The sequence below is a fragment of the Antechinus flavipes genome, chromosome 1 (genome assembly GCF_016432865.1).
Source record: "Antechinus flavipes isolate AdamAnt ecotype Samford, QLD, Australia chromosome 1, AdamAnt_v2, whole genome shotgun sequence".
Taxonomy (NCBI): Eukaryota; Metazoa; Chordata; class Mammalia; order Dasyuromorphia; family Dasyuridae; genus Antechinus; species Antechinus flavipes.
In genome coordinates, this window is record NC_067398.1 from 162,131,808 (window position 1) to 162,158,812 (window position 27,005).

At 33.3% G+C, this 27,005-nt stretch overlaps 1 protein-coding gene across 2 annotated transcripts in view; it reads right to left on the reverse strand.

The window, feature by feature from the left end:
* ARHGEF28 (Rho guanine nucleotide exchange factor 28) overlaps window positions 1-27,005 on the reverse strand; it is a 165,131-nt gene that overhangs the window by 100,536 nt on the left and 37,590 nt on the right. Inside the window, exons 4-13 of one of the 2 annotated variants that reach the window (XM_051992259.1) lie at window positions 22,617-22,728; window positions 18,564-18,644; window positions 17,874-17,916; window positions 11,815-11,938; window positions 11,305-11,437; window positions 7,461-7,516; window positions 6,660-6,711; window positions 5,259-5,406; window positions 5,019-5,146; window positions 636-776 (exon numbers count right to left, since the gene is read on the reverse strand). In XM_051992259.1, coding sequence (XP_051848219.1) covers window positions 636-776; window positions 5,019-5,146; window positions 5,259-5,406; window positions 6,660-6,711; window positions 7,461-7,516; window positions 11,305-11,437; window positions 11,815-11,938; window positions 17,874-17,916; window positions 18,564-18,644; window positions 22,617-22,728 — 1,018 coding nt within the window. The remainder of the gene's footprint in view (window positions 1-635; window positions 777-5,018; window positions 5,147-5,258; window positions 5,407-6,659; window positions 6,712-7,460; window positions 7,517-11,304; window positions 11,438-11,814; window positions 11,939-17,873; window positions 17,917-18,563; window positions 18,645-22,616; window positions 22,729-27,005) is intronic. The other variant, XM_051992267.1, reaches the window with a different exon arrangement.

Here is a 27,005-nt window from a genome sequence, read left to right on the forward strand (position 1 = left end):
AATATAAGGAAAATACTAAAAGATACATAAGTGAAAAAATATTCAGCATGGATTTGCAAAGAGACAAATCATGCACTTATTAGAAACTAATAGAGTGATTAAAGGACTCTGCTTGACAATATTCTGTTATCTGGAGGTTATCCTAATTAAACAAACTGAAGAATCTAACTGAATTTCTGTAAAATATTCTACATGTCAAACTTGTCCTTTCTCAAGACTGGCCTTCTCTATAATTATTCTGAAGTGAGGTGTAAAGTAGTGATGTGAGAGCCACTAGGTAGTGCCATAGTACACAGAACACCTGGGCCTGGAGTCAGGAAGACTCATCTTCCTGAGTTCAAATATGACCTCAGACACTTATTAGTGTTACTCTGGGCAAGTCACTGAATCCTATTTGTCTCAGTTTCCTTGTCTGCAAAATAAGTTACAGAAGGAAATGGTAAACTACTTCAGTATCTTTACTGAGAAAACTCCAAATGGAATCATAAAATTGATTGAAATAACAACAAAATGAGATATGACCCACAAAAGTGAATTTTCAGGTGCCTGGAAAGATAGGTACCTACTACATTTTTACCTGGCCTTGAACAGCAGTAGTTAGTTCTCATCTACCATACATACCCAACAGGACTCACCAAAAATGACATCCTGTCTTTTGATGACATCTTTTTCCTGCTTGCTGCAAAATGCTGGTTCTACTGCAAGACTCCAAGATTCCGCTTCAAGCTCCTGTGCATCTGAGCTGAGATCACTCCACAGAGACAAATCAACAACTTCTGGAACAGACAGAAACCCATCAGGAACATCTCCAAACCCAGCCTGATGGTACTGTAACAAGGACAGCCCTTCATACACTTGCAGCTGCAGCTATTTCTTCCTATCAGTCAATGAACCAGAGCCAGCCTTCTTAGGAAATGCAAATGATTTAATCAAATGATTTAAGATGGAAACCTACATATTGCAACATACAAAGAGAGTATTAACCATGGGAAGGGCTTCAAAAGCAAGAGAAATTTGGTATTGAAATGTTGATATTGATTGGAATTGATGCATTGATATTGGTACATTGGTATTGTATTCTGAAATACACATATTTTAAAATCCTTTTTATGCTCCTCAGTGTTTGCAAAGCCCTTGAGTATTTTGAAAACATAATTTCTCTCTTCCCTACTATTTTCCACTATTTATTTAAATACTGAATTTTGTCCTTGTCTGGTTTTTATTCATTGTCTTGCTAGTCATCAACATGCCCACTAAGCAGCAGACAGGTATTCATTGTCACATGCATTAATGGATTTTTCTATCACTCTGACAACTCTTACAAAAATACTACAAGAAAAGCAATATTTGAATTTGTCTAGAGATTATATTGCACTTGAAACATTCCCACACTTCTCTGTCAAGTTGAAAGGGACAACGGCCTATAGAATTGAGAGAAGTCTCAAATATAAAATATAAAGAAACATAATAAGACCATCTTAAAAATGGAAAAGATCCTAGTGGTCATCTAATCCAATCTCTGAAGAACAGTTTTCCTTTCCAATAAGTAGTCATTCAATCTATATTAGAAGACTTCTAAAAATGGGAAGCTCACAACCTACCAAAGCAATCCTCTCCATGTTTGGACAGTTTTACTTATTAAGAATGTTGCTTCTTATAGTAACCTAAAAGTTGCCTCCATACAATTTTCACTGGTTCCACTTCTACTCTTTGGGACTAAAGAGAAAGAAAAATAAAGAATATATGTGTATATATAGGCATATGTATGTATATTTGTATAATTTCTTCTTCCGTGTGACAACCCTTCAAATGTTTGAAGGCTGAAATTATCTTCTCTCTTTTTGGCTAAATGTCCCCAGATTCTTAGAATAATCTGTTAAGACTATGACATCAAGACTCCTCACCATCTTCACTATTTTCTCATGGACATGCTCCAGTTTATTCATGTTCTTCTTTAAATATGATGCCAGAAGTGAACATCATACCAAAACTGTAATTTGATCAAAGCAAGCTAATCTCATAATTCCAAATGTTACTTTTCTTTGAAAGAAAACTAAGTTAAGAGTAAATATGGCTGAGTGGATACAATGCTGGATTTGAAACTGATAAAATCTGGTGTCAAAATCCATGGCTAACACTTGAGCTGTGTGATCATAGTTACATACTCAAAATAAAAGGGTTGAACTAGAAGATCCATAAGTTTCCTCTTACCTCTAAATCTTACCTCTAAACTATGATTTTATGAATTTATGTATTTTCTATTTTGGGCTACAAAAATCATATTAATGACACATGTTAAGTTTACAATCCACTAAACTCTTTACCTAAGTGAGTTTCATAAATTCTTGGTGATTGATCCAATGTGTTTCTGACTTTTGCCCTGTTATCATTCTCCTTCATTTGCATATTCCCTCAGACATAGGATAAGTATAGTACTTTAGCCCCTCTCCCAAACTAAACTCTTAATTTAAAATACATCTCTCCAAAATTAATAGATAAGAATTGTGATGTTTATTTTATTTGCCACCAGATACTAATTTCATTTGCATTACCAGGATCTGTGAAATTCAACAAACAAATATTGAGCACCCACTGTCCACAGAGTACTCACATTAAAACACAGTCCTGTGTTATCAAACTTAAAATGTAGTGGAGGGGTGTATAAAGAACTCAAAATAACCAATACAAAATCACCCATGATATAATGTGAGGCAGACCAGATAAATTTCATACTCTGCCAATGCCATCTAGTTGATCAGGAAATTCAACAAAGAGATCGGGGCTCCACTGAACAATTCCCCATTCTCTCATGATGATGAATTCACAAGACAATCAGCAAACATGGATTTATGAGAAGAAAGCTAGATCTTGAGAGCAAAGATCATATTAATTTTCATCTTTGTTTCTCCCGTGCCTGGCACAGTATTTAAAATATATTAGATACTTCATAAATGCTTGTTGATAGATCCAAGAGGCTACTAGCAAGTAAACTAGGACATAGCCTTGAGTTGAATTTTGAAGACTAGATAGGAAGATGAAGAAGGTCATGGTAGGCACTGAGGGAAATGTACATTCAAAGGGAGGGCCTCTCATGGTCATCTCTTTATCAATCCAGATAATACTCTGAAACCAAGTTGCTAGACCCCATTTGAGAGCCACCTGAATTGGATCTTTCCACAAGTGAGTCAAAGGGAGTTATAATATATATAAAAAAGAGGGTGGATCTCAGAACCCATCAAAATTCTCTAAGCAGAGAACAACTTCTAGCTACATAGCAGATAGGTGACATAGTAGACAAAGCAAAGGATATGGAATCAGAAAGACCTGAATTTTAATCCTACATTAGACATTCACTAATTGTGTGATCCTGAACAAGTCATCTAATGCTTTTGTGCCTCAATTTGTATATCTGTAAAACAGGGATAATGATACCACCTACTTCACAGGGTTCTGTGAGGATTCAATTAATTAATATATATGTATATTTATATTAATTAATTGAATATACATATATAAAGCACTATAGATATCTTAAAATGTTATATAAATATTAGCTAATATATTGCTTATTGTTATTATCAGATTGTCTGGGCCAGGCTTTTTCAGAGTACATTCTACCCCCATTCAGTGCTTCAGACTTCAGTGCTCCCTTCTTCCCCATGTCTAAACCAATACTCATGGAGTTCAGAAATCTAAGCCAGAGACCATAGCATAATAATTCCAATAAAGGAAAAAAAATAGTTACTCATCAATCCACCCAACCAATAGTTTATCCAGGACATACAAAAAGTAATTCAGTTGTGTTTGTGGTTGGTAGCAATGATTATGAATGATTTCTATTTATTAAGGCCTTAGAGTGTGATGGGATTTTTTAAAAACTTCTTTCATTTCAACTACTTTTACTTATTCAGGATGAATACTTATTCATTTAAGGCAGAGAGAACATAAGAAATCTCCTGAGAGAACAGTAGCCAGTTGGGATCAGTTTAATTTAGGTATAAAGTTTTGATTGCCCCTCAAATCCCAGGATTCCTCCCTTACTGTAACTATGATATCCCCTTGGGCTCTTCACAGAACTATTTCATTCCACTTGTATTCAGAAAGGAACTTTTGAACTTAAGTAAATACTTGGTGGCTATGAAGCTTTAGGTCAGTTTCATAAAAAGTGCTGAAAAGTTCATTAGATTTGAGCTTGAAAAAGTATCTTGTTTTTTCATTTTTGGGGGAAGGGGTAAAGGTGATCCAGACCTGTGATTTTATCTCTGAAAGAATCACTAATATGGAAACACTCTCCATCTACAGGTCAGTAACTACTCTGTTACTTAGTCTTAGAGGATAATCCAGGGTATTGAGAGGTAAAGTGATTTGCCCATATATCTATGTGTCATCATCACATCAGTATGTGTCAGAATAAAGATCTGAATGGAGCTCTTGCTGATGTAAAGGCCAGCCATCAAGCCAAAATGTCATTTGTCTCTCTATTTTAAAATACATTTACAACTGTAATATGAAAATCTGGATTCTATATATAACTAAATCAGTGAAAAGCTCAGATATACAAATATTAATTAATTTTGAATGGGATCCTAGACAGGGAATTGTCCTTTTTTCCCATTTTGATGTCAATAAAATACACAAAAATGATCATCAATATACAATGAATTCCATAATTTTCACTAGTACATAACATTCTTGACATAGTATTTCTTAGAATATGAATCTTATAAACTTTATAAATATAATTCTCACTAAGCCACATATGATGCTACTATGTGTCAAATTTTCCATTCTTTTTTACTGCAACACAACATACTCACAAGTTTTATGAAATAGAATTTAAATAAGGGATCACTAATTTCTCAGGAAGATAGACTATCCAATCTGAAGTACCAGAAAATATGTAATACAATTCTGATACTACCTGATTTCATAAAACAAAGCAGGAAATCTTATTTTTTTCTTTTTTTCCCCAAATGCTAATAGAGATATCAATGACTAGAAAGTAGTACTCTTCTCACCTTCCATTATAAATGAATCCATGGAGGGAGAGGATCCCATTGACTGTAACAGCTCATCAGAATGTGACCTAGTCCTCCAGTTGTTACTGTCAGCATCTGATTCCAAAGATGTCACTGACCTTCGGAAACTAAGCCAGGTTGGGGGAGAGAGAAGGAAGAGAAAGGGAGGGAGAAAAAAGAGATGTAACCATAGCATCCACTCTGAGAACTTCAAGGATGTGAAAACAAATTGAATCTTACCTTTCTAGGCTGGCCCCAGGAACACTTCTCGACAGTGAGTGCCCTGGACATGTAGCTTCTTTTTTTCCTGTAGGGAGGCCAATAGGCATGGAAGAAGAAGGGTGCAGAGAAGAGGAATTGGGATGAGGAATATCCCTAAATGAAGAATCTGGAAAGCAAAATCCAAGCATCAATAAAAATAACAACAAGGTACAGAAAACTCAAAACTAAAAATAGTTCACTCACGTTTTTTTAAGAAGTTAGACATCAGATCATTTTCCACATACACTCCATCTACTGGCAACATCCCTTCGATTTAATACCCTACCCAAGAGCCATGCACACACAGAGCCATATTTTGGAGCGTCCAGAGGCTGTAGCACTACATAAATAATGAGGGCAATGGGACGGGGAAACACGAAACACAGCTTACCCATAAACTACTGCTTATGCTTATGGAGATGAGTTTTAAATAAATACAACATGTTATTAGCATCATTAGTATAATACACGTTGTGTGTATAGCCTTATACCCACACAGGGTATATAAATAGAATGGAATGCTGTTGGTGAGGTGGAGGAAGGGAAAAGGAGGAGTGTCCCTCGTGGCATAAGAATGGAAGTAGGTGAAAAACTGCCACTCAAGTTAAATTCAACTGCTCCATCCTGAAAATAGAATGGTGTTTCAATAGGCTATTATATTTAATATCCATTCTTGTATGTTGGGAGGAGGAAAGAAAAAACATCCTGAATGCAGACAAACCTGTAAAATACTATAAATACGTTTAAAGAATATATGCTAGGACAAATTATCTGAAAGGAGAGGAAAACCATTAATCCACAGCTCCTTCTCATTCAACAAAGTTAAATAAATATGTATTAAGTGCCTACTCTACACATACAACAGTGAAAAATAATCCAGTCCATGCCTTGAAGTGGTTCACAATCAACCTGATGTGAGGAGAAGAAAGAAACACAATTTGTGCTGCAATACTACTAATATAAGACAGAGGTTGATGAGGCAAAGGAGAGACATTCTTGAGGAGAATATACACATGGAGAAAGGTCAGAAAATAACCAAATAAGTAAGGATGTGCTCTATTTCTAGTAAAGGTGAGGCTTTTTCTTTGTCTTTTTTTTTTTAACAAACTTTAACCAATTGAGCTTACTATTAAAAGGTTCATACAATAAATGAAAAATTCATATAAGATCCTTGACTAGGTTTGATGAATGATTTTCATTTGTGAGTTGTATATTTCAAATGTAAAAATCATATTAAATCCACAATAGGTGGGAAGTAGATAAACTTGAACAAATAAGAAAACAATAAAAAGAGATTTTTTATTTGGAGAGATGTTTGTGGGGTGCATTATACTTGAAAATAACTGTCCTGTCCATTTCATTATTATCCACAGAACTTACTTCCAAGGATGGCTTGTGGTCTGTTCTTGTTGTGATATCTCTCCTGGAGTTTCTGGTGAGGAAGAACATTAGAAATGCAAAACATCAGATCAAAGTCTTGCTGTGAGAAGGCCCACAGAGTTAAACAGAAGGAGAATCTAATCAGACATTATCATCTTGGACATCACATTTTTTATGAACATTGTTCAATAAGCATCCTCAGAGGAGTCAGGAAGAACCTGCCCACCTGCTAAGAGCAAAATGGAAGAGTTCCTTTCTATCTAATCCCCTAGTACCTTTTTCTTCTTCTTTTTTTTTTAACTACTAGCTCCCCTACCTGTTATTTACGTAATGGAAAATATGAAATGGGGTACTCCAGGGCCACTTCTACCACAAACACTGAAGTTCATGTGCCAAAGGATGAATAATAATCACTGTGCCCATTTGCATGGTCCCTTAAGGAACCACCTTCATATTAGGTCCAAATATGTTCATTGATTCCTTCATTTTAACCTTGATTTTCTAAAATAAGCTACAAAAAGGAAAACTAATCTAAGCCCAACCTATTTTCCTGTGTGGTTGCTCTTCAGTCTGTATATATTTTTTAATTTAATAATTACTTTATATTGACAGAATCCATGCCAGGGTAATTTAATCTGTATATGTTTTTAAGAAGCATCTGCATCAAGTACAGAACTTGATGCTTGACTCCTGAACCTAACAAATGATCACCAATCACTACAGCTTCTGCATTGGGAAGACATTTAAGAGATGGGGAAATTTAACCAAGAGAGGTTAACAACAGACATGGTTTTGGATTACCTTGGTACATGGAAGGGTGCATTCTCTACAGCTTTTATGTACACTTGCATTACAGACTGAAAGAAAAAGCAAATCTTTCAATATTCATGTCAAAGAATCATTTACTTAAAATGCAGAAGACTAGAACATTCTTTCTTAAGATTCTCCATACAAAATTGCTTCTCCCACTAAAACCTGAAAGTGTAGTCCTTTCCAAAAGTTGACATAATATATATTTCAAAATATTTATTTAACACTAAGTAAGTCTTAATTTCCTTAATTTTGTTAGTTAGCAAAGGCTAAACAGAAATTTGTCATATGTCCAGCTTTGTATAAAGGGCTATAGGGAACATGAAAGAAGTCTTTTGTCCATGTCTGACATATTTGTCCATTACATTGCTGGTTGTCACTTATATGTCAACCAAGGATTGAATAACAACTTATTGTAACGTATTTATGGATTTTTTTCCAACAGTATTTGACAACTGCTCCAAAAAATTACAGGGATTTTATCCAGAGATTATACTGCACTTGATAAATTCCTATTCTTCTCTATAAAACCAGACAAAATACGAAAGGCAACTAATGAGAATGGAATAGAAGGAAATTAAATGAAGGATTAAGAATCATGAAGAAAATAATTCATTTATTAATTAGATATCAGGCCCAAAAAAGAAGGTGGTCAAAGATAGATCCAAGATTCTTAAGCTTAAATTAATAGGACAATAGGCATCAAATTATTAAACAAATGTATAAATTATTAGGGTAAAATATTTACCTACACTAACAAACAATTCCAAAAACTCAATGATAAAAAACATTTTCTATTTCCAGAAAGAGAACTGTTTAACTCTGAGTACATATTGAAGCATATTTGTCACTTTATTTTTCTTGGGATTTTTTTGATAACATAGATAATATAGAAATTTGTTTTGCAAGTCTTCACATGTATAATGGGTATCATATTGCTTACTTTCTCATGTGTGAGAGAGGGAAAGAATTTGGAATTCAAAAAAGAGAATGTTAAAAAAGGTTTTAAATACGTAAATGAAAATAGCAGCACAATACCCCTGAAACTTGGGACAATACACCCAATACTTTGGAAGCAGAGCCTCACTTTAACAAAAAGCTAAAAGTCAAGAAACAGGCTAGGAAAAAATAAACAAATAAGAGAAAAAAATTCTGAACAGAAAAAGTTACTGTAATGACAAAGAGGCACAAAAACCAATGAAAAGAATGTGCTGAAAAGCAGAATTAACCAAAAGGGAAAAGAAGTACAAACATTCACTGAAGAAAAAAAAACACTCCTTAAAAAATAGAATTGGCCAAATAGAAAAGGATATACAAAAGCTCACTAAAAAATACTTAAAAATTAGAATTAAGCAAGTGGAAGTTAATGATTTTATGAAAAATCAAGAAATAACAGAACAAAATCAAATGAATGAAAAATAGAAGACAATGTGAAATATCTCACTGAAAAAACAACTGACCTGAGAAAATAAATCCAGGAATAATTAGATTACCTGAAAGCCATGATCAAAAAAAGAACCTAGACATCATCTTTCAAGAAGCTGTCAAGGAAAACTGCCCTATTATTCTAGAACTAGAACGAAAATAGAAATGGAAAAAATCCACCAATTACCTCCTGAAACTGATCTCAAAATGAAAACTCCAAAAAATATTATATAGCCAAATTCTAGGGCTCCCAGATCAAGGAGAAAATATTGCAAGCATCCAGAAAGAAACAAGTCAACTATCAAGGAGCCATAATCAGGATAGCATAAGATGTAGTAGCTTTTTCATTAAAGGATAAGAAGGCTTAGAATAATATTCCAGAGAGCAAAGGAGCTAGGATTGCAATCAAAAATTACCTACTCAGAAAAACTTTCCATCCCCTATAAACAATTTTTTCTTGTCTCTTTAATGTGAAATAATTTATCCCATTCTACCTCTCCCTTCCCCTTTCCGCAATTGCATTCCTCTCTCACCCCTTAATTTTATTTTTTTAGGTATCATTCCTTCCTATTCAAATCACATTTGTATCTTGTGTCTAAATAGATGCTTTTAACTTTCTCATTCTTATGGTAGTTTGAAGAGAGAAAAAGAGAAAGAATAGAATAATTGGGGGACAAGGGAAAATGGAGACAAATACATTTATCAATACGTCCTATGAAAAAAATTTTGAAGCAAGTTTCTCTGATAAAAGCCTCATTTCTCCAACATAAAGAGAACTCAAGTCAAATTTATAAAACCATTCTCCATTTGATAAATAATAAAAAAGATATGAACAGTCTCAACTGAAGCAATCAAGCTATCTATAGCCATATGAAAATATGCTTCAACTCACTACTGATTATAGAAGTGTAAATGAAAAGAATTCAGAGACACTACCTCATACCAATTAGTTGAGCTAATAGGACAGAAAATGAAAATGACAAATGTTTGAGAGAATGTGAAAAAAATGAGACATTAATGCACCATTAGTAGAGATGTGAATTAATTCATCCATTCCATAGAGCAATTTGGAATTATGCCCAAAGGGCTATAAAAACATGCATATTCTTTGAGCTAGCAATATACCACCACTGGGTTTGTATCCCAAAAAAGATAACAAACAAAAAGTAAAATAGCCTATATGTATAAAAATGTTTATAGCAGCTCTTTTTTGCAGGCAAGGAACTGAAAATCAAAGGCATGCCCATCAACTGGGGAATGGCTGAACAAATTGTGGTGTATGATTATAATGGAACACTATTATACTATAAGAAATGATGGACAGAAAAACCTGGAAAGATTTCCATGAGCTGATGCAAAGTGAAATGTACTGTGTACAAAGTAACAAAAATATTTTAAGATGATCAGCTGTAAATGATTTAGCTATTCCCAGCAATCTAAACATCCAAGAAAACTCCAAAGGACTTATGAAAAATGCTATCCATCCCAAAAAAAGAACTGATAGTGTCTGAATACATATTGAAGCTTAGTTTTTAACTTTCATTTTCTTGAAATTTTTTGTCTATGTTTTCTTTCACATCATGACCAATATGAAAATGTTTTGCATGACTACACATGCATAACCTATATCAAATTATTTGCCTTCTCAATGAGGTGGGAGGGGGTGGAGTAGATAGGGAGGAAGGGAGAGGATTTTAGAACTTGAAGATTTTTTTTAAACGAATGTTAAAATTGTTTTTACATGTAATTGAGAAAAATAATTTTTTTCTTAAATTTTAAAAATAAAAAGTTCACAAAAGAGTATTTATTCAAGTTTGGGACAATTATATTAAAGAACTGTACACAAGATGTCCTTAACTTCTGATTTTCTAACAAGCAAAAAAAAAGTGACTTATTCAAGGGGAACAGAAGGTTAAAGTGTATCTGATGAGAACTAAAGTCCACAATCACAATGAGGAAAAAATAATCAGTGCTTCTTTAGAAACAATCTGCTAATGACATTTATCATAACTAAAAACCTCAGTTATAAATTCAAAATTTAAAAGTTTAAAAATGGAGCAAACACCCTATATGCAGCCTCAAAGAGGGCAGATCATGGTGGGTGCCCCTAAGAGAAGAGTCTGCCTGGGTATTTGGGAATAAAAAGTAGTTTTAATATTTATGAATTAAATCTCATTTGTTTGCTTTTGTAAGTGAACATTAACCCCGCCCCCAAAACTAAGGAAAAGTAAAAGTAACATAAATTTTTGAGAATCCATCTACCAAATATATAGTGCTGAAAAGGGAAGCTAAGATAATTTTTGTTTGGACATAGTCTCTTCTTATATGAAGCTTATTTACAAACTAATGAAGAGAAAATAAATAAAGATGAAATACAAACAAAGTCAACAAAATCTGAAAAACTACTTACTAGAACACTGGAATGACTCTTTTCCCAGAAGGGGCTTATCACAAACAAAACATGGTAGAACCCCCGAGAACATCCCGGGGACAAACTGATGTCGATTCAGTTTTTCTTTGTCTTTGGCATCCTTGTTCTTTGTCTTCAGACACAACAGTATCAGGAAAGGGAAAAGACACAAAGGCAGTTGGAGTAGTAGGAGCCAATTATTTTTAACAGCACAAAGTCTTTGTATTAATAATTATCTCTGCAAATATTATACCTGGTACTAAGTGACACTCCCTTTCCCCCAACCTCCAGCCAAAGTAAGCTAAAACTCTGAGTTTAGACACAATCACTCTAAACACAAAATCAGTTTCAAATACAAACACTGTAAAAATGCAATTTAGAAAAACTACGAATTTTTAAGTACACAGAAGAAACATTTAGCGCCTGCTGGGAACCACAGACTTCAAAAATATGAATGCAATGTCCATTATCTTTTTCTGCAAGATAGAATATTGGCCCCCAGTTGATTACCTTAGATTTATTCCTAGGGCTGGTCATTCTGTTCATGAGAAAGCTAAATGTGCGGCTCACTTTGTACTTTTCCGATTCTGATTTGGCAGGTATGATGTATTTATCCCATTCCTCCTCTTGAATCCTAGAACATAGAATCATTTACTGTGAACAAAGCAGGGCAGAATTGAAGATTTAGAACCTCATTCACTGCACTTAGTCTAGCATTTGCAGTGCAAGATGTATTGAAATTTTAATGGCTTTTCTAAAGGCATGAAAATCTTTTCTGTTTATTCAGAAGTCATTTCAGACTTCTCACCCAAGAAAATAGTCAACTCTCCATTATCAGTGATAAAACAAAGTTTCCAGGTCCCAAATGAGCCAACCAAGCAACAATCTGAAAAGCATTTGTAGGCTTGGGAATATGGTTGGATTCAATCCTTTTGCAGACATACAAGGATATGTACAAACATAATCCTCAAAAATACACAGAGCTCATCACCTCTGTGCCCAGATTCAAAGTCCTCCTGCTTATATCTGAATTCCAGAAATCTATCAATCATTTGACAAAGTGGAGGAGGCTGCATGAAGTTACTGATAATCAAGAACTGACTACATAAAATTTAGAAATCTCCTAAGCCTGGCTCCTAAATCACAGAATTAAAAAGACCAAAGATCTTCTATGAAAAGATAGATTTGCCTAAATATGAATTGTCAATGCTGTAATTCTCAAAGTCAAAAAACAAGAGTAAAACTTGAAAGATAAGCTGCTCTACAAAAACTCATTCCATAAAATGAAAGAACGCCACACATTTTAAGTTCAACTTAATATCTATATCAAATTATATAATGTTTAAGAAAGTAACACTTTTCCAATGTGTTTAAAAAATGAAATCTCCTACTCGATGACTAATTTTCATCATTGAAGACTATCACATTCAGTGCTAAGAAATGTTTCAAAGCATAGAGAGAAATGTCAACATATTTGAGACTATATTAATACTCCTCATCAATCAAAGACTGAGAGAGATTGACTTAAAAAATATTATGCCAAGGGTTCCTAACCTAAAAGTCCCATGAAATTTTTTAAAAAATATTTTACTTACTGGATTTCAATACAATCAATTCCCTTTGTAATCCCAAGTATTTTATTTCATGCATTTAAAAACATTAGGGGTTCATGACACACAAAAAACCCATTAAGATTTTCTACTTTAGTCACTGAAATTAACTCAAATATAAATATTATCAAGAAAGTTTAGTTGGTTATATTGCTTACCCATAATCAACTTTTAAAAATTGATTTTTTAAAAAGGAGATATCTCATAAGAAAGTTTTGTTCAGTGACTTTACTTGTTTAGCCCGTTCTTTTATTTAAAAAATTAGGAGTTGGGCTAAATAATCCCTAAGATCCATTCTAGGCTACAAAAACCAATAGTGTCTATAAATTTCAATATGTTCTAAAGGAATCTAAAATTTTCTTTAAATTTCTGGTAGCTGTTTTAAAGTCAATAGCTGGACATTCACTTGGCTATTTTATTTTTTACAGGAAAAGAATTGCTAAGTGTTTCAAATTCTGGTGACCTCAAAAAAAAAAAATTAGAAAAAACTGAACTTGATTGAGCTGAACAAGGATAACAGTAGCCCCTTCTTGAATTGTTATGATGAAAGTGATGTTACACTCCTATCCCCAATTGATGATTATGAAGGTAGAAGGACTATCATGTAATAACTGTTCCTAAAGGATTAGTTTCTTAAAGCAGACCCTTGAAAGAGGAAGGGTAGAATAAATATAACTTAAGTATTTCAATGGTAAGAATGGAATCATGGTATATGTAGCGTTTCTCCTCTTATCCTTTTTACTTCCCTAGCAACTGCAAAACACATTTACAAAACATATAACAGATTAGCCAATTCTTCAGCTGTCTCATATGTTTCCCCTTTACAATAATATGAAGGGCAAAAGTGACACAAAAGCCCTCAAGGTTTAGAAAGAAAAAGTCTCTCTGGACTCGCTGATGAGCAATCATTTTAATTTCATGCAGCTGACCTTTTAAATTCAGAATTTTCAAATCAACTATTCCCTATCCATTTCCATGACTTTCCTTCAAAATCAACAGATTCAGGCTTGGACAGACCAAGTAATGATGTATATTTAATATATACTGAGGAACAGCTTTTATTCAGATTAGCTTATATCCAGCAGTCCAATAGCCCTGACTCAAGGCTATCAACTGTAAGAGAAAAACTTTCTTTGAGTGTTTCCATGTCAAAGCATTGAAAAACTACAGATGTAGGGCCTGTAAAAAATACTCATCTACACCCCCTATTTCCTGAGAGATCACTCCTACACTGTCCCAGCAAAGGAAAATGAATTCTGTTTTCTCATCAAACTATCTTTACTCTTCTTCCAGTATAGTTGTAGTTACTATTTAGAGAATCTACAAGACTACAGCTAAATACAATAATTTTTCAAATTTTAGGTTTTAATGAGATAACATATAAAATAACCATAATTCCCAATTTACATGTGATATGGGGTGCACTGTCTAAGAATACAATAATCATAGACTCTAAGACTGAACTCACCTACCTAAAAGCTTAACCAAAAAACAAAACAGGGCAATACTGTGCTGGACTGGGAACAAATCTGAGAAAGACTAGGCTTATAAATTCTCAGAATCTCCCATATGGAGAAAAACACAGAGTTCAAAAACCTCCTCCAGCTTGTTAGAGGCAGTTACCTTATTGGCTATTTTTCCAGAGGCAAGATATCAGGTAATGCCTTCTTACAGACTTGCCTCTCCCTATGCCATAACACGAAAGAGTCAGAAAAAAGTAAGAGAGAAAGGAAGAAAGAAAGAGTAATAAAGGAATTGAAAGGGAGAGGAGAAAAGGAAGAAATAAAATGTAAGCAAGAGAGAAGGAAAGGATGCAAAGGGGAAAAGAAGCAAACGAAAGAGGAAGAGGGAAGGAGAGAAGAAGGAAGGAAGGAAAGAAAAGAGAGAGGAAAGAAGGAACAAGTCACAGAAAGGCATTCAAAAGTCAGACATGTATCATTTAAGAAATTCTCACATTCATCACAATCTGAATTGCAAGGTCAGGAGTAGGTTCTTCTTCAGCTAACAGTACTCTTTTATGGAAACTCAGTTTCCTATATAAAGTAACAGAATCTCTAAAACAAAACTTAAATAGAAGCACAACCTAGATCAAACATTCTTTGTGATTTGAGATGCCACTGATTTATTTGGCAAGATACTAAACAAAAACCACACATAATGCTATTTCTTGATCATACTATGTTTTATGCTATGAATATTCCCATATATTCCTGCCACTAACGGAGTCCCTATCATGATCCAAAACATCAAGAAATACAGTGAAAATCAGGAGCTAGAAGAAGATGAGAAATAAAAAGTAGGAGGAAAAGGATAGTTATAGTAGGCACTTAATAAATGCTTATTCCCTACACCATATACAAATGCCTACAGAACTAATTCCATGTTTCAGATGCTAAGATGTAGCTAAGTGTAAATAAGGTTTTGTTCCTCCAGTCAAGTGCCTAATGCCATACCATTGTTTATATAATGCTTAGAAGAATTTTGATTTCAAAATGGTAGCTAGATGACCAAAAAGCTTGACCCTATAGAAGATGTGAGAGAATGTCCTTCTTTCTTCCATTTTTTTTTTTTTTTTGCCGAAGTCTAACACAGAAGATGCAAAACAGAACATACAATGTCAGACTTGAGTAATGGGTTGATTGGCTTTACACACTGTTCTTTTTCCCTCTTTAAAAATATTATAAGGGATGGCTTGCTGAGTGGAGTAGATAAAAGAAAGATATTTAGAAATAAAGGTAAAATGAAAAATAAAAGCTATTAATAAAAAAAAACCTTCTTAAATATCTATAGGAAGATAGCCAAACTTTGTAAAATGTTTTAAAGGGATATTTAATGACACTGAGTTTAATAACATTTATTAGTCATTTATTGCAGATATCTTTAGTAATAGTAAATTTTTCTCCTTTGCTCTAATAATCCAAGTTTTTATGATTATTTGTATGTAAATTCTCTCTTACCAATTTAAATTCAATTCAACAAACATTTATTATACACATATTGGAAGCAAGAGGGTAGAGTCACAAGATAAAATCTGTTGTTCCTGAAAGGCAGACATTTTATCTTAGTTCATTTTTGTATACTAAGCCCCTGGCCCTGCCCTATACAAATAGGAGATTTGTAATAAAAGTTTACTAAAATGAAAAAGCAGCAAGGGATATTGGAAAGAACTGTCTCTGGAATCCAGAGCTGTCCATCTGTCTCCAGAATCAAAGGACCCGAGTCTGTAAACGTTCCTTAATTCAACAATTCAATAAACATTTATTAAACCCCTCCTATATTCAAGAGATAAGGGGAAATATAAGAGTGGATAGGGAGTTGACTTCATAAAACCTTGGATTCAAGTCTTGCCTTTGGTACAAATTTACTTTGTGATCCTGGGCTTTCAGAATAGATGCTAATCTGCAGGGTTTCCTTCCATCAGTGAAATCAAAGCCCAGTTGGAAAAAAAGCATTTAGGGGGTATAAAGGGAAAAAAAAATGAAACACTGTCCTCAAAGAGTTTACATCTACTTTAAGAATAAAATTTATACACGAATTAGTAAATTTAAGAAAACTTGAGGAAGGAGGGCAGAGAACAATTTTGCATTTTTGTAGGCTCAGAATTGAGTACATTGCTTGGTACATAATAAACATTAATAAATGCTTGTTGATTCATTAACTAACTGAAAGAATGCTAATGATGGTGGGAAACAGGAAAGGTTATAGGATTAAAAAAGTAAAAGGCCTGGAAGTAAAAAAAAAAGAGTTCAAAACTGTTGAGTCAAAGAGAAAGAGAATTGTGGAGGCAGGAGACTGTATGTCCACTATTGAAATTAGTTGGTATATAGCCAACTTGGCTAAAATCCAGAAGCTATAAAAGGAAGTAATAGAAAATAAAGCTGAAAGTATAGGGATTAAAGATATTGTCTTTTACTCAAAGAACATAAGGCAATTTAATTGAATAAATTTTCAAATTAGTATTCTACAAAGATATGTAGGTTAAGGATTTTAAAAGGTTGGATCAACTTTGAAAAGTTTTTTTTTGGTTGTGGTGGGGAGGGAGTTGCAACTAATCATAACAAAAATCACATAAGAATGGATTTTTATATGGCAGATGTAATTTAGGGAAGAAAATAAAACGTTCACTTTAAGATTCCTTGTTTTTTTTTTATTCTAGACTTAACTATTCACTTTCCAAGGATACTTCAGTTTCCAAAGACTGATTCCAACTGAGATCTGTAACCTTAACCTTTACCTTCTCATTTAAATATAAAATATTTAAGGACTAAAGAAAAAATCACAATCAAATCTATTTAAATGGACTAAATATCTTAGTTACAGCAGGATTAGAATTAACCCATTATTCTCATGAGGCCTTTAAAAAAACCATCTAGAGAATTTCTGAAACTTCTTGACATAATTATAGGTCTTTGCAGCTCCAAATATCATCACTGTCACACCATTTTCATGATGGAACCAGAATACTGACAGTCATATTGTTTTTGTCAATAAGTATGCTTTTTAGTAAGTCTGTGGGCATCCCAACTTCTCTCCATTAATATTCTACAATTCTGGTATCCTGGGAATGGAACCCTTCAGGAGAAAAAGGCTAACCTCCAGTTCCAAGGCACAGAAGCCACTGAGGTGATGGTGGTAAGGGAATGATCCCAGTTAACTACTAACTGATGACAGAGACACCCCTCCATATAAAATTTTACCTTCTCCTACTGAGCTCCTTGATACTGCCATGCTCAGACATGGCAGTTGTACACACCAAGCTGGTAAACCAGTATTTTTTTTAATAAAATGAATCCACACCAATCCTGAAGTCAGGAGAACCTGAGTTCAAATTTGGCCTCTGACACTTAATAATTCTTCCTAGCTATGTGACCTTGTGCAAGTCACTTAACCCCAATTGCCTCAGCAAAAATAAAAATGAATCCAACAAACATTTTCTTAGGAAATGTGTAATAGTTATACCTTTTCTCTCGTGATGGATCCGATAAGCTGTAAGCTCTTTGCTCTAAAAAAAATATAGAACAGAAAATTAAAACTAAGGCTAATAAACTAGCTTTGTCATTGCTTTTTCATATGAAATGTACAACCTCCACCATTTTTTGTCAGGCCAGGTGGAAAATTAGAAAACAAATTTTTACAAGCAAGTGTCACCCTGGATACAATCATCACACTCCATAAAATAAAAATACCATTACATAAAGTGTTGGGATCTTTTTTTTTTCACCTGAATCTGGGTTAGCTTCAGCGAGTGCTAGCAAATGTTTTCAGAATTGCAGAAAATCAGCCAAACATCATGTGCTTGATCCCAACAATACTAATTTTCCCCTTTATATAGTCCACCCTGCAGTTTCATGCCTGATTCAAAACAGTCACCAACACACAAAAGTGTTTTAAAAAAAAAAAAAACCTTTAGCACCTTTTAGCAAAGCTCAAGAAAAATATCCTGCAGTCTGGCAGAGGGAATTATAAACTGTAACATGGCTGCAGTACCCATAATAAGTTGCAGCAGCAGCAGCAGTCAGCTCAAAGTAGGGCAATAAGATTTGCCTTAAGGTTCATCAAAAAGAAAGGGAAAGCCAGTTTCCCAACAGACAATGCAGGGAGCTTCATGCAAGCAGCTTAGCACCATCTTGTTTCCAGGAGAGTACTTACTACAAGGATGGAGCAGAGACACTGATTTAGACAGTGAAAAAGACTGAAGGAGTGAACGACCACTGTTGAGGAACACACCATCTACAGAGTGAGGATAAGTCCTTTAAAGTTGTAAACCAGAACGTCAAAATGATAACCCCAAAATGGAAAGTGGAAATGCTTTATATGCTTAAGAAGGAATTTATTGTGAAAAATGTAAGTAAAAGCTATACAAATACTGGACCAAATCCATAATTTTATTAGTAGAAAAAACTCCTATACTCAGACTTTTAGAGATTAATGTAAATATGGGGGTACATTTATGATGACTAGTATTATTTTGTATTCAATAGAGAATCTAGCTCACAGAAGTTGATGCTTTTGCTTTATAAATGTTATCTAAGTTGTCCTCCCAACAACTCTATGAAGTAAAATACACATTTAATTTACATAAGTTGAGACATCAATTATCAAGCAGAATAATGATGGAACCAGATCCTAAGCAAGCTTCAAGTCACATCACCTGAGCTTCTATCCATATGACTACATTACCTCTCTCAAATAAACATTTATTTCATGTGCAATCTTTAAATATCTAACTATTTTAGAGAACTATTAGACTTTATAAAATTGTGATTATGATTCCAATTTTCATAAGGTTCCCTTTAGCCCAAACATACAGTATGTTTCCCCTAAAAGATGTGATTTTGGTTTAAAGCATATTCAGAGGTTGCCATTTTGATTCCTAAAGGAATTATGTGCTGTATATGAAAACTGACAACTTAGGTTTGGCAATGGAAAGAAGAAGCCATAGGAAACAGTAGAAGTGGATCACTGTCTCCAGAATCAAATCCCATTTCTGAGGCTTACTATTTACTGTTGCCTTGGATAATATCTTTATTTTTCATAGGCAGGTTTCAGTTTCTTAATCTATAAAATGAAAGGGTTAGACTAGATGGTATTAGAGGGCTCCTAAAGTTCCAGATCTGTGATTTTAATATGATATTGAGAGGTAACAGCACAGATGATATAGAAAATAACAATGCAATGACATTATTTCTATGCTAATATGTATCTATGGATGGGAATGGAGAAGTAAGTATATATTCAAAAAATCTTAGAATTAAATGGAATCTGAGATGTTATCTAATTCCATGCGTGTGAGTGTGCATGTGCATGTATTATGTTATATGCGATATAATAGAGAAACTCAATGCAAATGGTTAAATAAATTAAAATAGGATTAAAATAGCCAAAGTGCCAGCATAGCTTGAAAGAAAACTTACAATAAAGTAACTGTCAATGCCATTTTCATTTGAGACAAGAAATAAAACAAAACCATGAGTCCATGGAAAGATAGATATGATGCATTTAATTTGCATTTTATTTTAGAGTTTTTATTTTAGGTGAAGCAGAGCTAATGTCCCAGGTGATTGCAAATGGTTCTGCTGAAAAAGGCCATTTTTTTATACACAGATTGTAATCTGCCATGGATTATTATGCCTAGAAATTCATGAAATTTGGTCAAAAAGAAAAAAAATTCTAAGTGCTCAATTTTGGAGGAAGAGTAAACTTGACTTCAAATGGCATTTAGTGTCTAGGAAAGGGGTTTAGGACTCAACAGAAAAAGATCTGATAACTGATAATACCTTTCCTTTACTATCTGGACATGCAGACCTTATTGAGGAACTGAGCTTGAAGCAAAGATATTACTTTAAAACCTTCCAATTACTCAATTAAGAATTCAGTTCACATTATTGCTAGAAAAAATATAAGTTTATGGTATGGCAATTCCCCTTCTTTGACATATCTTATTCTTTCTCAGTCTAGTCAGTTTTCTCATAATTCTTAGGAATGGAAAAAAATCAGGAAAGGCACACACACACACACACACACACACACACACACACACACATCCCTACATGGGATTATTTGATGCCACCATTAAATAGCTTTTGTTTTCCTAATATTGAGAATGTAAACTTTGTTTAACAGTTAAAAATCAATCACGATAATATCAGAATAATTTGACAGGAAAAAAATGGAAATAGCATCAAAGTAAATCTGGTCTATCTCAAAAATCTTGGCAGTTTCCAATGGAAGGAACGATTCATGATCCAAACAGAATAATCCATTGAACTTTCCTTTTCTCCTTTCCTCCAAATGTACTATAAATCTTTAAAAAAAAACTCTTCTCTTCTTTTCTCTTTTCTAAAGTCATATATATATATATATGTTTATAATTGATTTTTTAATTCTCTCTATTCCTCTCAAAAGGGTAGAAGTAGGAGTAAGGAAATATTATATATATCTATATATATATATTTATATATCTATCTTACCTAATTTTTTAAATGACTAAATTTTATACAAACTAAGTTTAGTGGGAGAAGTAAAAAGTGTTTTTATCATATATTTATTATGTCAAATTATATAGCAACAACAATGCAATGACAGAATTTCAATAAGTTTTTCTTAAATGGTCAACCAAAAATACTTGAGGATATTCTGATTTTTCTAACAGTTTCTATACTTTTTAGCCTTTGTAGCCTTGGAATGGAAAGACTTGCAAAAATATGATATAAAAGGAACAACATAATGAATAAATAAAAGGAATTAACTGTTTTTGTAGAATGCGGGTAATGTTGGGGAAAGAGATATTAAATTGATTTTTATTATAGATATTAAAATCATAAATGCGTTTCCCCTTTGGGAGTCACTATAGAATAGAACCAAAAGAATATTGTACATAGCAACAACAAGATTATTCATTATCAACTGTGATGAACTCATTCAATCCATTCAGCAATAAGTTGATTCAAGCCAATTCCAATAGATTTGATGGAGAGAGCCATCTGCATCCAGAGAGAGGATTAATGGGACCGAATGTTGATTGCAATATAGTATTTTTACCATTTTTGTTAGTATTGTTTGCTTGCTTATTTATTTTTCTCTCATTTTTTCCTTTTTGATCTAATTTTTCTTATGCAGCATGATAAATGTGAAAATATTTTTAGAAGATTTGTATATGTTTAACCTATATTGAATTAGTTGTTATCTAGAGAAGAAGGTGGAAGAGAGGTAGGAAGAAAAAATTGGAACACAGGATTTTGCAAGAGGGAATGCTAAATCTGTATGTATTTTGAAAAATAAAAAGCTATTATAAATTTTTAAAAAGAGGACATCACTATAGAGCTTAGGGGAAGGGAGAAAGGAGCAGGATTCAAAAAATCTGGATTCTAGACCAGATCTTTTGTGCCTCTAACTGTGTGACCTTGAATAAGTCATGAATAAGTCATTAAACCTCTAAGGACCTCATCTGAAAAAAACGAGGGAATTGGAAACAATGATATCTGCAATTCCATAATCCTAAATTAGAAATGTTGGGGATAACAAAAAATTTGCACATGTACACAAAATACATATTAAATTCTCTCTTAATTGGACAGCTATATGGCAAAATGGATAGAGCACCAGCCCTAGAGTCAGGAAAACCTGAATTCAGTCTCAGACATTTAATGTGTGAAGCTAGATAAATCATTTAATCACATTGCCTCCCCCCAAAATACATATATCTTTCTGAGATCATCGTTTTAGAACAGAAAGCTTATAAAATGTCTAGTACAAGACCCACAATTAAAAGTAAGTAAATTTAGGTCAATAGAAATAAAGGGATTTAGCTACAGAGACCTAGGTAACATGTGGCAGAGCTAGGATTTGAATCCAGATTCCTTAGATTCTGAATCCAGCTTTTTTTCCCACCAAACTCCTCAAAGTAATTTATCTGATATGAATTGTGTACCAGAAAAAGTATTCTCATTAATTCCTCACAAAAGGAAAACTATCATCTTATTATCATTGCCGAAACAATAGATTGGTTAGGGGTCTGTGTGGGTGGGTGTCGGTATGGGTATGTAACACTAAAGAGTAAAACAAAAGAAAACAGAAATAATCTGCAAAATTCAAATGAAAACCCCATTTATTGCCTAGACATAATTTATTTACTTTTCTTGCCTGCAAATACTCTCAGGATGTTTGGGGGTTCTCAGAATAGGAACAGAAAATAATGCTTACCTTCACTTGAATCACACACTGTACAATCACGTACCCAACGGGTTTTTCCTAAGGAAATTTTGGGTGATGAGCAGGAATAGGAACGTGAACGGAGTCCAGAGAGGAGTGAATCCTAAAGGACAGTACAATTAAGTATAACAGATTCAATACATGACTTAGAAACATAATATGATCCATCACATTGTATATATTGCTAAAGCTTCTCTTCTGAAAGTAGAGGACATTGAACCAATTATTTCTGCTACATTTTTTTCTTAATATGAAACCTTTATTGCTCTTTTTTTTTTTAATCCCACAGTTCTTGAAATGCCATTATTCTTTCCAATGCTTAAAAATAATCGGAAAATCTACAATTTATTTTCCTGATAAGTTTGGAGCTTTGAAGACAACAAAGTTTAAACTCAGGCAGGATAAAGGATCTCTACAAAAATCAGGCTATTCAGATATGATGCAAATATTACCAGTGAAAAGGTTATCTAGAATAATTTTTTATCTTATGTGATGTCAAATAAAAAAGTATGTTGGATAAATTATTTATGACTCACTCCTGGTACAATATGGACAAGAGTTTTACAAAATTGGCGTGGACATGGTAGGAAACTGCATCACTGGATGAGAAACACCCAAATTGATGAGATCATCAACCAATTTGAGAATTTTGAGTCCTTGAAGCATAAAATGATCAGTCTGATTTTGTACCCAAAAGAATTGGTTTTTCTGGCATTATTTGGAAAAACAATGAAAAGATAAAAACTTGTACAGTAATTTGAGATTATTTAGACTGGAAAAGAATATTAAAAATGAATCTAAATTTTTAAAAGTATGATGTCAGAGTAGTTTTTAAAAGTAATCAACTTCTATTTAAATACATTATGCAAATTGTCACCTCTGGGGAGAAACCTAAGAATCCTTATTTTGGAAAAGATTCATTGTATAATCTTTCTAGATCTGTACTTTATTTCCAAGACATTTCCACTCCAGCTGTTTTTCAGAGAATTGCTCTTCTCCCATCCCAGTATATTGTAAAACATTATTTTCCAAGGCCAGATTGTGGTCTTATAGTCTAGCATTTATATCACTGAATTTTATATGACTATTTTTTCTATTTTTTATTCATCTTAAATGGATTTCTATTTTTGTCTTTTATCCCCAATCATGTGTTATTGTTATTAATACATCACAGAACACTAGTTTGCATGAAGATAAAGAAAACAAGATAATATATAACATTTTCCACATTCTAAAGAAATTAAATATGTAAGCACCAGAAATTTATTAAAGACAGACCTGGACGTAATATCATTCCAATATGTCTCACTGAGTATATAGACACCATGTTCCCAGAAGCAAATGCTGTCTTCTGTTTTCTAGCTATTACTTATGATCAGACCCAAATTAATGAGTCCCTGCAACATTTGTCCACAAGCATCAAACTTTTCTTAATATTCCCCTCTGTCCCAAATTTATGGAGTGAAATGAAACATAGTCCAGTTATGAAGGACTTCTGTCATTAAGTTATAACTCCAAGAGTCAGCTAGGTGGGGCATTGGATAGAGCACCAGTCCTGAAGGTAGGAGGACCTGAGTTCAAATGTGTTGTTAGACACTTAATATTCCCTAGTTATATGACCCTGGGCAAGCTACTAAACCCAATTGCCCCAGGGGAAAAAAGTTATAACTCCAAAAGAATCAGAATTATAAATCCTTGTTTATTTTCAATGAGTTTCAATCAGGCATATTTCTTTTTGGGCATCAAGGACCAACAAGTCTCTTTCTGACATTTTTCTGCCAGAAAAAAAAATGAGGTTCATGTACTTTCAGGACTGTTGTCAGACATGACTCCAAGGTCTTAATGCTGAACCAGAGAGTCTTTGACTCGTGATCAGTATTCTTTTAAAGTTTTCTTTAAGTTTAAAAACAATTTTTTAAAAGTTTTCCAAAATTCTTAAGACAATTCCACTTAATGTCTAACCCACCAATGATCAGGTTACATTTAATCTAAGGATGACAGAAGGATTTAGAAGGAAGATGAGATGGACCTGGAACCAATGAAATGGGCTTCTCCACTGGAAACCCTGAATATTTCAGAGCTATAGAGAAAGAAACTTTTCTCACAATGTCTACGCTGAGTTGTTCCTAGTAATAAGAGAGTGATGGAGAAATTCCAAAGGACAAAAACTTTGTGCAAACAGTCATAAAAGTTTTGACTAAATGCAGAGATTATAATAAGTTAGTCTTTGTATTATATCTATCTACCTATTTAGATATTTAGATATACACAGGTATGCATGCATACAAATATACATATATATCTTTATGTATACAGACATGCATACAAATATACAAGCACACATATACTTGATCTTAATGAAACAGACTAAGAAGTAGTATTGGTAATGTATATGTGTACATGTGTATGTTTGTATGCATAAGTGTGTATTATACATATATTCATATGTTTGTAAAATTTCTAATATATGTATAATATGGATCTGAAGCAAAAATTCAAAACATAATGTGATCAGCTTAGACATCATTGAAATTACTCATTTAAAAATAGAAGAAATTCAACTCAAGTAATTCTGCTACATTTTTTCTCTGTATAAAAAGCTTAAAGGTTCTATTGGCATTATATCTTGCACACATTTATCTTTCTATATCTCAAGAAAGAAAGGGAAAAGAGAGGGGGGAGAGAGAGAAAGAGAGAGCGCAAGAGAGAATGAGAGAGAGCGAGAGAGAGCGAGAGAGAGCGAGCGAGAGAGAGAGAGAGAGAGAGAGAGAGAGAGAGAGAATATGAATGAATCAGACCTGCTATTTAATTCACATAGGGAAATTATCCTGGAAAATTCCTAAACTAATGCAAATGGCATTGTGATACCTGGCGTCTCAGAGAAGTTTCTAATATGTGGCAGAGGTAATACTTGAACCAAGAACTTACTGATCCCTAGAATGGCTTTCTATTCACTCTACCAAAACTCCTTTCTAAGTATAATATATAGTTTCTAAAATATAATTTTTCCAGAAAGTGAACTATATGAGATTGTTACCATTTCATGAAGATTGAACTGTCTCTCACCTCAAGTAAAGGTGGTTATTTCAGAACTTCATACAATATTCATAACCAGACCTCTGGTCTACATTTGTAACTAAATACAATTTTTATCTTCAGAAATATTACTTGAGTAGCAAATGATAAAAGCCTAGAATGGTAATAAATAAATGTCAACTATATCAAATATTGATCACTGAGAAAAATTGCTTGAGGGAAAGGGGTATAGAGATGGGAAGAATGCTTATTTCTTTCCAAATACATTTCTTGAGAAGCTCAAAAACAATATAAAAAAGCAACCACTTGTAGTTGCAATTACAAACAGACTTTTTCCACTTTCTTTGGGAAAAGATCACCTAAATCTAGCCATTTCAAAAAAGAAATATGCACCTTTCTCAGTACTGTGTACAATTAAAAGAAGGGCAATCAAAATCAGTTTCACTAAGTATTTTAAAAACTTGATATTTCACAATGCAATCTGCTCATATAAATTCATATTGCTTGAACAGAAACACAAGAGTAAAATGTGAATACAAAAATAAAGGAGTGTTATTATACAGTAATATTCTTACATAAAGAAATATACTGGTAGCAACAAAAAGTAAATAGGTAAAAGGAAACTATTTCTACATACTAAAAAAAGCATTTTCTCAAATAGCATTGGAAATTAATTAATATTTCCCTTTTAAAAAGCAGCAAAATAAAAGAGAATCTCCACTTGAAATTGCTCCCAAAGAGAAAACTGTACTACTAAAATTTTGTTACAATTGACATTGTCTAGTAGAGATGAGATGCTTAATAAATATCATCCCTTCTTTGTTTACCATTTACACCTAATTTCCTAAGTGTGTGAACTTTTATTCATTATGCCATCAGTTGTTGTCCATTAGCCAAGCCAATATGTAAAAATTTTCCATTTTTTATACAATTGTACTTATTTGTATTGAATGGATGAACCATAAGTCTTTATGAGTAGGGGCTATGCAAATTAAATGAGGAAGAATGATGAAAACAGGCAAACCTAGACTCAGCCAGGGTCTCCAAAATGCAGTTCATATGTTGAGAACAGCATATGGTGTCTTTCATGCTGGTGTGTGTGTGTGTGTGTATGTGTGTGTGTGCATATACATATTTATAATGTATGCTATATGTAAGTGGCTATATATGTGTGTGAATATATATGTACATATGCATGGGTAGATAGATGATACTTTAAATAGAGCACCGGGTTTGCAATGAGGAAGACTCATGTTTCTGAGTTCAAATCTGACCTCAGACACTTATTAGATGTGTGATACTGGGCAAGTCACTTAACCCTATTTGCCTTAGTTTCCTCATTTG